This window comes from Littorina saxatilis, linkage group LG7 (genome assembly GCF_037325665.1).
Source record: "Littorina saxatilis isolate snail1 linkage group LG7, US_GU_Lsax_2.0, whole genome shotgun sequence".
NCBI classification, from domain to species: domain Eukaryota; kingdom Metazoa; phylum Mollusca; class Gastropoda; order Littorinimorpha; family Littorinidae; genus Littorina; species Littorina saxatilis.
Window position 1 is genome coordinate 43,806,100 of NC_090251.1, and position 12,200 is coordinate 43,818,299.

Below are 12,200 nucleotides of genomic sequence, written 5' to 3' on the forward strand. Positions count from 1 at the left end.
GAAACAGGTATCTTGGCTCTTCTTGCCGTTTTCTAAATTAGGGGGTATCGATAGTATAAGTTTATTTCTGCCATTAAAAAAATGATAAAGAAGTACTTATCTGTTTTTATCTTGTACACACATAAATACACTTTCAAAACATGTGACTTTTGTTAGTGTATGGAGACCTTGAAATGTGAAAAAAAACATTTCGCCGGCCGGTTTAGGTGAAAATGGCGTTCTGATCAAGGACAGCATCATGCAAACATATAGACAGCCTCAGGCAAGGAACTTTGTTGTGAAAATCTGTTATATGTTTAAACTTTATGTAAATCATTTAGTATTAGTGGTTTTCTGTCTTCTTTCTGGAGTCAGGCTTGCATCAAGTTTGTTTGATAGATTTTCACGTTTTGGGGGCAACTCAGTTCGTTTCGCTTGATTTTCTATGGAAAATAAGACTCTGCGTATAAATGTTTTCTTTGTTTTGTGTGGTACTGATCCTAATTAATTACAATAACATCCATGTTCACAGTATTTCACAGTTTTATGTTTGACTGGCTGCCTCCAGTAAGAAGGGGGAAATAACGTGGGTTTAACAAAGGGAATGGACTGCGGGGGTCGTTTGTAAAAATGCTCTAAGTGTAGTCTCCCTTGCAAACTTCTTATCGAAAGAGTTTTCCCATCACGAGACAAGCAGGCATTTGTTTACAACTTGTTGGACTCGAGGTGTGTGAAAATGGCTACGCTTTGTGGACACCAACGTGGTAATATTTAATCTCGAGGATGTAACTCCTGATTTTCTGAGATATGTTGTTGTTAAAGGTTTGCACTTGTTCTTAGTGCAATCTGAGTGTACGTGCAAGTTGCAACGCCTCTATTCTCAGCTCAGTCTATGTACTATGTTAGTTTGTTACAAAGTTTTTAAACCAACGGTACGGTCCGGTTTGTTTGTAGCTGCTAACGCTCTCCCTCTACTTCACCTTCCTCTGTGTTTTCTCCTTTCTCCTCTTTGTCTTCTCGTCCTCTTCTGTGTACTGAAGCTGCAAATATCTGTCGCAGCAGCAAATGCTTGAAATGGCCTTTGCAAAGTTCTGGATAGTGACGAAGAAAATACATTGTAATCTGTATCTGGTGACAGATTCCTTTTCGTGAGGTGACATACGAAGTATTTAATATTGCACAGTTTCAAAAGTCACAAGTTACAATGTGTTAAATTGGAGGCCTCACGGCTCATGGCACATATTTGAGGGGGTTGAAAATGAAATGGTTGCATGATTGAGTTAACATGGCCCCCCTGTTAATTGCTGGTAAATGTATGTATCATACATCACATTCTTAGTTTGATTTTGAGATGAAAAAGAAACTTTGAAACGTAACTGTAACTAGCATAAAGCTAATACATTGTATACCTCTGAATGTCACTAATTTTATTTTTAGTATGATAATTAACTCTGTGACAGTTACATGCAGTGACTTATAATATCATATATTTTAGTGTCCATGTAAATTCCTAGATGAGCACTAACAGAAATCTTTTTATACAACCCGTCTCTACCCCCTCGATCTCCCCCGAAATAATTAGTACAGTGGATGCCGCTTAATAAAAAACGCTCGCGCTGGACCCGAGTGCTCTTCAGACATTCACACACACACACTCACACACACTCTCTCTCCCTCACTCCTTCTCTCTCTCTCCCTCTCTCTCTCTCTCTCTCTCACACACACACACACACACACACACACACACACACACACACACACACACACAACCACATCTCCATTCTAAAACACGTCACGTTCCAAATCAAAAGACGACATTCTATTTTCTTACGTCACTATTCTTGGTTTACGGTACCATTCGGCGGCTTTGCTACGAGTATGGCATAATCTTGGTTTGCCGAGACCTTGCACCGTTCTATCAGACTGCCTGGCTGGCTGTTGCACCGCGAATTCCTCACACCGCCAAGTCGTTTTTTTGTGGTTTATTTCGCATTTAGGTCCCAGGTAACATTATGAAGTTTTAATACGATCAATCGGACCTATTATCAAGTTAGTGTATCAACTTTTGAACGAACTGCGCCCAGTAGTTTCCCAGCAATAAGCTGTCAAGTCGAGACACACACACAGACACACAGACAGACAATTAAAGTCTGCTGGACCCTTGTACAAGCGTACTCGGGGATAAAACCGCGGTTAATAGAGCCAGCCGCTTATAAAAGCCGATTTCAGACGGTCCGGATTTTTCACTATATCTTATGTATTAGAAAAAGCCGGTTAATAAAACCAACCCGCCGCTTATTAAAGCCAGTTTTCTCAGAGAAATCACGTAGTTTGTGACTAAAACTCACATTATTTTGTTCTGATGTGGAAGACGACCAACAAACAAACACTCATAAAATCGTTCTTCTCTGCCGAGTAATGATTCGTGACGGTGACAGTGAAATTATTGATGTACCGAAGTGATCAAAGTACACGTACATGTACATAATTAAATCAAAAGTTCCCCATCCTTCGTGAAGTGTTGTTTAGATTCAAACAAGTGTAAATGACGAAAGAAAGTGACTAAGTGACGTAAACAAAAGAGAAGATTTTTTTCTTTCTTTCAAAAATGACGTATTCCTGGACCGCCGGTTAATAAATCCGCCGCTTATTAAAGCCATTTTTTGTCGGTCCAGAAGTGGCTTTATTAAGCGGCGACCACTGTAGTACTGTTCACAGGCCTTCTGAGGCCTTCAGGGTCTTCTCAACCACTGATGTATACCTTTTTGATCTGATGCATTATTAATTGGTCCTATGTAAAGCTGGCCTGTATATATATCTGATCCGTTGATAGCTGGGAGCTATGTATAGCTATAGGTCTTTTGGCAACATGATTTATTCGCACCCAGGACATTTGGACCTGTATGCATATTTTCAATCCAGGTCCAACTGCATGACCTAGCTATAGCTAGTATACTGTCATCAGTCTGGGAACAACACATACTAGGCTATAATGTATTAATCATTATAATGGTGTGCCAACTAGTACCCTAGTTCAAACCACCTCCCTATACCTACCCCCTTATGATTCAAGTTAAAACTGAAATATTCTTGGTCATATAAATTAAAGCATTGGTACACTTTTCTTCATGCTGCGAAGAAAAATATTCTCTCTGTTTGGGGGGACAGTTGTTGAATTATTAATGTGCCTATGCTTATGACAGAAGTCAGAGTTAAAGTGCAGGAATTCAATTTTGCCAACAAACTATCTCTGATGCAGCTAATAATAGTAATATTATGGTGCATTTTTGGTGGGTTTATTTTAAGCAAATCTCTGCATGGTGTGTACTTGTAAAAGTTAAGGTGCAGTCTGAATAGAAACCAAATCTGAGGAACAAATGGCTGCAAGCACTCTAAATATATTGTATCCGACGTGTGCAACAACAGTAGAACTTTACGAGAGATTTTAATGTGGAAGCAATCTTGTGGCACCTGAGAAAATAGAAACACATCTGCTCACCACCTTAGTACACTACTTTCAGCTTTCACCAAACTAGGTCATTCACGTTACCAGTTGCAGGTGAAACACATTATCTGTCACGAGCCCCAGTTATGTGCTTGTTATGTTGTTGTTGTTTAGTTCTTGCTTATTCTACTAATAATAACTTTGTGGTAGGTCAGAGACATATATTACCTGCTATTCAGACTTGGTCGTGTGACAGATGTTTTCTTCCACACGAGATTACGTTGATTGTCTAACGAAGCCGTCAGGCTGAGTTTGACATCAGCTAATCGAGTGTGGAAGAAAACTCTGTCACACGACCAAGTCTGAATAGCATCTATGTCTCGCAGCTTCAACAGAGGAGAGAACAAACATGTTTTGCGTACTCACACAGGGGCAGCCATTGTAGAGAGATCTACTTTTTGGCGGATTAGTGACCGAACAACTATGAATGACGTCTCGATATGTGTGAATGACGTCAGAGTCATCGTCACAGTCTGTATCTTTTGAAGCATCGCATTTTTCATGACGTCGTTCTGTGTCTACATGCGCGAAATGTTTGTTCTTTTCGGAATCTTTGTCGTGTCTGTTCATAACTCTGTCCTTCTGTATTCATACCAACAGGCCTCGTGAGCGAGCCACTTTCCAAGGGCAGCTAAATTCGCGTTTGGAAACAGTACTGTCGTCTGGGATGGCGTTTTCAGTATTCTCAGCGTTGAAGAATTATTTGTAAAGAGAAAAAACGATAACAGCAGGAGAAATGAAAGTTGTGTGTGCATTTTTGGGCTTTTGGAGGGACGATTTTGAGTTTGAATCCGTTCTTGCACATGCTCCAAAGCATGTAACATATTATTCCCCCCTCTGCTTCTTTACCTCTGTAAACTTGTAGAGCTAGTTATTTTTCGATAATGACCCAGCAACCAAACAAATAACGAGCCAGCAACAGCCTGAATCCTCGATAGTGCAATGGGTTGAGAAGCTGTTCTGTTTCGGTACTACTTTTGCGACTGAAAAGTTCCGAACGCTCTAACGTACGAAGTATACATTTCTGGAGCAAACAATACAAACATACCGCATTTAAATTAACAACTACAGGCCTGAACACATGAATCTCCATATAAAATCCATGAGTTCGGTTGTTTTCTGAATCTAGATCTGCCGTGCATCACAAGCAAATTCCCAAGGCAAGTAACTCATACTCTAGCGACAAGAGTAGTTCCCCTTCTTTTAACGCAGTTTCTTCGACAACACTGACTGCAATCCGACGGTCAGTTTTTAACAATATTTCATTTTATAAACAGATCACACGCAACCAAATGCACACATCTCATCAATTTAAACAACATAAAGCGGTTTCATACACTATTTTCCCCAGAAAACTGAACTTCATACAGTAATTAACGTTGGAACACGGGTGCAAATGTTCGTCTGCTAGTCCCATTTGACGAAAGAACATTATCTTAAGCGATACTAAAACATAAAAAGAACACACAATATCTGCCTTTACCGCCACAACAGAATAACAGCATATCTGTGTACTTGATTTTAGTCCAAAACAGGGAAACTGACAAGAAGTGTAAACAGAATGGAATGATTTGCACGGAACTATACAACCGCGCATTAGTCGATCGCCTGCGCAGGTTGACTGGTTGAGTGATTCGGATTCGATCAAACTTTCGCACAAAAACTCTTGTTTTCTTTGAATAACTGAAGAAAGGAGGAATAAAGAGGTTACACACCTCGTCTCAGTGATTATTAAAAATAATGGTCTCAGTTCGCGGTCATGAAAAAGCTCGCTGAAGCTCGCATTTTTCATGATCTGCTAACTTCGACCATTATTTTTAATAATCACTGAGACTCGGCATGTAACCTCTACATCTTGCACACGTTTGCTTTAGTAGTGACAAAGAAGGAAAGAGTGTGACATGACATCATAATACAATAGGGGCACTGATATTGACAACTTGACAAGTCTGATGCACTGTTACTAAGTGTTATTGTTACTGCTATTTCCTGGTGTGTGTTTTTCAGGGCAGTTTTTGATGTTGTAATTCAATTGTCTTGTGAATGTGAGGTTTTTAAGAAAATGTTGATGTTTTGAACGAGTGAAGCTTGATCAGTTACACAATTGAAGCTTAATTACAACAGTGGAACCCCCCTTTTAGGACCATACGATTTGTGACCCTCCACCACAAAATGAGTCGCATGTCACCTCGCGCGGTTCTGCGCTAGGCTTAATATAAGTCCGGGGAGTGTCTGGTAACAGTGTGAGGGTCACCTTAGTCACAGGCTTATAACTCAAACAGTTTTTGCTCTTTTCTAAGACGGTTTTCACCACTGGATAAAGCATAAAAAACTCTTTAGGAAAATGTAAAAATATGAAAATCATGAAAAGGTGACATGCGACTCATTCCGTGGTGGAGGGTCACATTTGAGACTTCATCCTTTTTAGGACCTTGCTTTTCCAGATGTTATGTTCACAATACACTTTTGTAGAGACCTCCATTTTAACAAAGACTCAATCCGAGCCCTGTTTAAGACCTGATTTCCTGCAATTTTGTTTTGGTTTTAGAAGGGCTGGGGTTCCACTGTACCTTTATACTTACTCTTCAAAAAACAAAATCCAGAAACGTCAGTTCAAGTAGTTGCAGGTTGATTAAGTGCTCATCCATGCAGTTCTGTAATGATACTGCTACAAGGTTTCAAGACATTCTACAGAATTAAACTACAGTTAGCTACCTGTGAGGTTGCAGTTCGTCTCATTGAATGAATATCAAAACGTTAACTCTTTAATGTGATGTCACTTTAACAGGACTATAATTCTGGAGATAGCCACCGATTGTTTATCTCTCTTACTTACAAAGTTACACTGATTTTCTCATTTATTCTTATCATCTTTCAGAAATAAAGTGACAAACCATGCAGTCTTCAGTAAGAATGTTCAACGTCACCTGACATCAGATAAAAGCTGTCGTTATTATCGATCCCTGGAGAGTCTGCCTTCGAGATGGCTTCCCAGGCATCCCTGACGCACTTGTTTGCGGAGTTCTCTTCGCTGGAAGACCTGAAGCTTCCCTTGAAAGGCTCCTCCAGGCTGCGAGTAAGTCTTTCTTTTGATAAAGATTGCTAGGATATATTTTCTGCGGAAAATGTGCCTAAATGGCAATACAGATTTTGGCAGTTCTATGAAATTTTGACAGTTCTCTGTGTGTCTTTTCAAAATAGACGATTTCGGAAATAACTCCGTCGGATTTGTACACGTTGTGGAAGATTGACCATTTCATGCAAAACCTCTGCCAAACATTGGAGGGGCCAATTACTAGCGAGGGGTGTGTCGGAAACACGTGGATGGGAGTTATTTTCGGAATTTGTCTATTGGCAGATGTGCCAAAACGACAGCAAAGTTGTTGGTGATTTTTAAGGAACTTTTGGCCTTTGACTGCCAATGCCAAATAACATCCCCGAAGATACCTTAATTCCTTGTGTATATGATTAGGTTTAAATTACTATTTAGCCTGTAGGACATGTAGCATTCGCTGGGCCTGTGTTCTTGATGTTGAACGGTGTTTGTGCAGTACACCTGCATGGATGTGTCACGTCAGTACATAGCACTGGGATCCAACACTGGCTGTGTCTACGTCTTTGGCAGAGAGTCGCTCAAACATGTGAAAAGTGTCTACGGTGATGTTGTAAGTATAACGCTCTTGACTGACCGTTTACAAATGCAGTATAATATGATACAATCATACTTTATTATCTCAAAATGAGAAATTACACTTGTCTTTTGCGTATTAGCAGTTCCGATCAAGGGGCAGTTGCATGACCCGTAAAATGTTAATGTCTTGAGCTAAAGGTGACGTTTACTTGATGACACAGGGATTGGAATTATATGCTAATAAGCACCTTTTCTGTCAATCTATTCTAAAGGGATGAATTAGCCAATGATGTCCAAATTATACATTTCTCAGTGTCCTGGCTTGGCTGGTGTGCACGAGAAAGCTACCAACAGAATGGGAGTCAGTCCTGGGGTTGGTTTGGTTGAAATGGAGGTTTATTTGTTATTTCCAACAACAATCTGAGCCTGCGGGTGGCTCCCATTCTTTTGGTAACTTTCTCGTGCATATCTGCCCAGAACCCTACCTCCAAAAAGTTTTTCATTGCTACCCCAGTCTCATCCCTGTACAGATGAACAGTAAATATGTTAAACATTCATGGCATGTCATGTTACTGTGTACAATCTGAGATGTAAAATGATGGGTTTGCTGAACACAGGGTTTTTGTAAAGCTTTTAAACAACTTCTATTTATGCATTTGCAGGATTCCAGTTCTGTGACAGTGGTGGCCATTAGTCCCAATGAGCTCGTTGTTGGTTTTGCGGTCAGGTAGAGGGCTGTTCTTGTGCTTTTTTATTTTTTTTTTTATTTTTTTTTTATCTACTCCATGTATAATTTTCAAAAGAAGGCAAACAGATAAAACGACTGTTTTTTTCTTTTTTTCTTGTTCTTGTGCTTCTGTGTCTTTTGAATATTGTATACAGTCGAACCTCTCTATAATGACTGCTGTTGTCTCCTCATATGTTCTTGTGAATTCTTGAGTTCACAGGGCAAATGCTTATTGGGCTATTAATCTAGCCCAATCTTACACCTGCATCATCAAAGTAGCTTTGCCTCCAAAGCTAATTTGCCTTTTTGATGCACTTGGTTACATAAGAGTAAATTCTAATATGTTTTTGTTTCTTTTTATTCAAGCTGCATTGTGAAAAACACATGCAAGGAACCATTGTAAATTTAAAAAATCTTACCTGTCAACAGCTCAGGCCAGGTAGCGGTCATGGAGATGAACGTGGATCGGCGGTCAAAACCTGAAAGACTGCGGCAGACTGCGGACCACCTGGGAGCTATGATCACAGCCACGGTGTGGGACTCCTCCAGTTCCAATCTCTTTGTGGGCGACAGTGCCGGCAAGGTCACCGTCATTAACGTTCCCACTTCAAAGGTATGAGGTGTTGTACAGCGGAACCCCCCTTTTAAGACCTCCAAAGATGAGAGGAGACTAGGTCTTAGAATGGAGGAAATGCTATATTCGGGGTAAACTTACAGAGATTATGAACAGAAAGTCCGAAAAGGGCGGGGATGTAGCTCAGTCGGTCGCGCGCTGGATTTGTATCCAGTTGGCCGCTGTCAGCGTGAGTTCGTCCCCACGTTCGGCGAGAGATTTATTTCTCAGAGTCAACTTTGTGTGCAGACTCTCCTCGGTGTCCGAACACCCCCGTGTGTACACGCAAGCTCAAGACCAAGTGCGCACGAAAAAGATCCTGTAATCCATGTCAGAGTTCGGTGGGTTATAGAAACACGAAAATACCCAACTGGATACAAATCCAGCGCGCTACCAACTGAGCTACATCCCCGCCCTGCAGGAAGCCAGTCAGAATGGAAACAGATATGCCTCACAGGTAGTTTTCGGGGATCCGCATATTGGAGCTCAAGCAGTCGGTAGTGGGAGATCTGTGAGAGAAAGGGCTAAACCATTTAGGCTGTGGGATGTGAAAACGTGATTTATGGGTGTTTTTTCCAGCTGTTTCTTGAATTTTGTTTAAAGCTCAGGTGTTTTTTTTTTGTATCACTTTGAAGTTCAAAGTTGATCAGTGCACCTTGTCACATTAGGTTGGCTTTAGCCATGAACATATCACATCCTCGTCTTGCATATAATTTGAGCAATTATATGTTTGTGAGCCTTTTTGAATATTATTGTTTGCGTTACTGTGTGCATGCATGCATTAATGTGTGTACTGCATGTAGCAGCTTGCACTTCTTTATGTCTTGTTCTTCTCACCTGCAGTATCCTGTTCCTATTCTTCATGTCAATTCAAAAATAGAACTGCTAAACATTTTTCTTTTCGCTACAGGCGAAGACAATTTTCAGCACACCATCCCAGACGATTGTACGCTTGGACTGCAGCATTACACAGCTGGATTGGTGGAGTAACAAACTGCTGGCATCAACTCTCAAAGGCACCTATCTGCTCAACACTGCCAAGTAAGCTTTAAAGAATCAAATTGAAAAATAACTGAAAATTTATTTTCCACTCTGTATGTGAGTTGTTCTTCAGTACTGGTGACAGAAAGGGGGAAAAGTGGTCAAAATTCAAATCTCTAGTTTTGTTTTTGAAATATTGCTTTTCATAAAGCAGAAATACTGTAGTATCTGTTGTACATAAGAAAAAATCACTGGTTCACATGGTTCCTACATAATCTAACTTTTAAAGCTGGTTCTTGTGTGTCTGTGTGTATGTTTGTATGATGACGATAGGACCCGAAACGGCTGCACGGACTGAGACAGGAATTGCAGAGAATGTTCTTTGCCACTCGAGTCGTGTCATAAGGTACTTTTGGAATAGCAAATTTGAAAGGATTCTTCAAAAAACGGCGGAAAACATTATATACCCTGTGAGCTATCGAGGATCCTCCCCGTCTGGGCTATCGAAACATGGTCTTGTTAAAAGACGTTTTCAAATGCGGTTACCGGGAGATACACTCGAAGCACATTTAGCGAAGTTATGTTGCCAAATCATCAAAGATCAACATTTCACTACACGGATCGATGCACACAGTCGAAATAGATGTGACTTTCACACGACCGAAGACTACTTACTAGCAGACTAGCAGACGACAAGATCTAAATATTTAGATCAGTGTAAGAGCAATCCGTTGAAGAACAGTTACTCCGCTTATTCGTCTTCAGTTAAGCTTATTTCCCCTGCCATAAGTTTCCTTGCAGATCTGCAGTCGCGTAGTGAAATGAACTAGTGTCATCGGAAGATTCTTCTCAGTCAATGATCAAAGCACAGTAAGTTCTATGCTGACAAAAGTCACTTTCGGACAACACGACGATTGACTTAATTTATGAGCCCAAAGGTAACAATATCGACAAGAATGTACGCATTTGACATTAAATGAAACATTCATAGACAGTTTCCAACTCACCAGATCTGCCAAAAGAGCCGTCATTCGTGAAAAAACGATGATTTTAATCAGACAGGTATCGGAAACAAGCCTTGGTCACCTGCGTTATTCCTTCCAAGGCGACGTGACGGCGCCACATTTGTTTGTTTATGGCTGTTTATCGCGAAACAACACAGTTGAAATTTGTGTGTAAAATACCACAAATTTGTGGTGAATCAGTTCGTCATCTGCGTTTCGATTGTAATTAAGTCAGATTGGAGTTACTTTGAATCGAAGGCGAGGGTAACCTGCGTTATTTGTGGGACATCGTGAACAAATTTGATTGCAATATTTTATACAGAAAGTAAATTTCAATGATTCTGGCTCAGACTTGTAGATCTGTTATGCAGTGTGTTGGTAGTGTATCTGCTTTTCTGCTATGAAGCTCATTTGGAGTGATACGCTGATCGAAGTGGGGTACCCTATGTGGGACATCAGCCGTATGCAGATTACGCCTCAGAACACTCTCGTATTTCACAAAGACAACAATAATTTGCAACATTTCAAGAACTGCATCAGTTTTATTAGATACTATTTCAACAACAACAGCACAAACACGACTATTATCAACAACACAGAACGGGAGGTAAGTCTTCAAAGACGCACCAAGTGTGCGTTCCCGTTTTTGGACGCCATTTTTGCTGGCATTTTCACAGTAAATCTTAATATTTCCATATCTATTGAATGATTTTGGTATTTTCTTTGATTGTGCCGATTCTCCTATCTCTCTGGCATGTACTGGGTGCTTTGTGACCAGTTTCTCCCCTAGACTGTATTGAAAAATGCGTCCGTGTGAGCTGACCCCCACTTGTGACCAGTAGCAAAGAACAACTCATATATATGTTGGCGAAGAAATGTTAGTCTTAATAGGTAGGGACTGTTATTGTTAAAATCAAGGTAAATTTATAGTCTTTTTCGAACTGAATATCTGAAAAAGCATTGATATTAGAAGGGGGTGATTCTTAATCTGTGTGTGTGTGAAGGGGAGGGAGAGATAGATAGTGTGCTCAAATAAAAATGTCACTGGAGTCTTCAAAGGAAGTGCACTATATGAACATATATTGAAGCAAAGCAGCTATATAGGGTCCTAATATACCGGCACGGTTGGCCTAGTGGTAAGGCGTCCGCCCTGTGATCGGGAGGTCGTGGGTTTGAACCCCGGCCGGGTCATACCTAAGACTTTAAAATTGGCAATCTAGTGGCTGCTCCGCCTGGCGTCTGGCATTATGGGGTTAGTGCTAGGACTGGTTGGTCCGGTGTCAGAATAATGTGACTGGGTGAGACATGAAGCCTGTGCTGCGACTTCTGTCTTGTGTGTGGCGCACGTTATATGTCAAAGCAGCACCGCCCCCTGATATGGCCCGTCGTGGTCGGCTGGGCGTTGAGCAAACAAACAAACAAACAAACAAACGAAAATAGGGTCCTAAAAGACAGGAAGTTAGTTGGGGTCTCACAAACAAAGATTTCACTGTTGGAGAGGTTTGCTTGATTCCAATTGCTGTCATTCAAAGCTAATCACTCGGAATGGTTATAGAAGATTAGACATTTTAGATGTCGGTGCAGAACTTCTCAGCTAAATGCAGCAACGCCAGAGCTATTTGCAAACATTCGCTTGTATTTGTAATGTGATTAATGCATTCTGAGAAAGGTCAACTACTCTGTGGATTAGTAGGGTTAGTACTGGAATCAGATTTTTTTTAACAAATCAAGATGTCATACATGTCTTTTTCGTCAATTTT

The 12,200-nt window shown here is 40.6% G+C and overlaps 1 protein-coding gene across 2 annotated transcripts in view; it reads left to right on the plus strand.

The window, feature by feature from the left end:
• The first annotated feature begins 658 nt into the window (after positions 1-658).
• The window catches only part of LOC138971540 (serine-rich adhesin for platelets-like), a 59,674-nt gene continuing 48,132 nt past the window's right edge, over positions 659-12,200 (plus strand). For both annotated transcript variants that reach the window (XM_070344285.1, XM_070344286.1), the window contains exons 1-6: positions 659-743; positions 6,363-6,560; positions 7,036-7,149; positions 7,778-7,842; positions 8,272-8,455; positions 9,366-9,496. In XM_070344285.1, the coding sequence (XP_070200386.1) occupies positions 6,468-6,560; positions 7,036-7,149; positions 7,778-7,842; positions 8,272-8,455; positions 9,366-9,496 (587 nt within the window). In that variant the 5' untranslated portion in view covers positions 659-743; positions 6,363-6,467. The remainder of the gene's footprint in view (positions 744-6,362; positions 6,561-7,035; positions 7,150-7,777; positions 7,843-8,271; positions 8,456-9,365; positions 9,497-12,200) is intronic.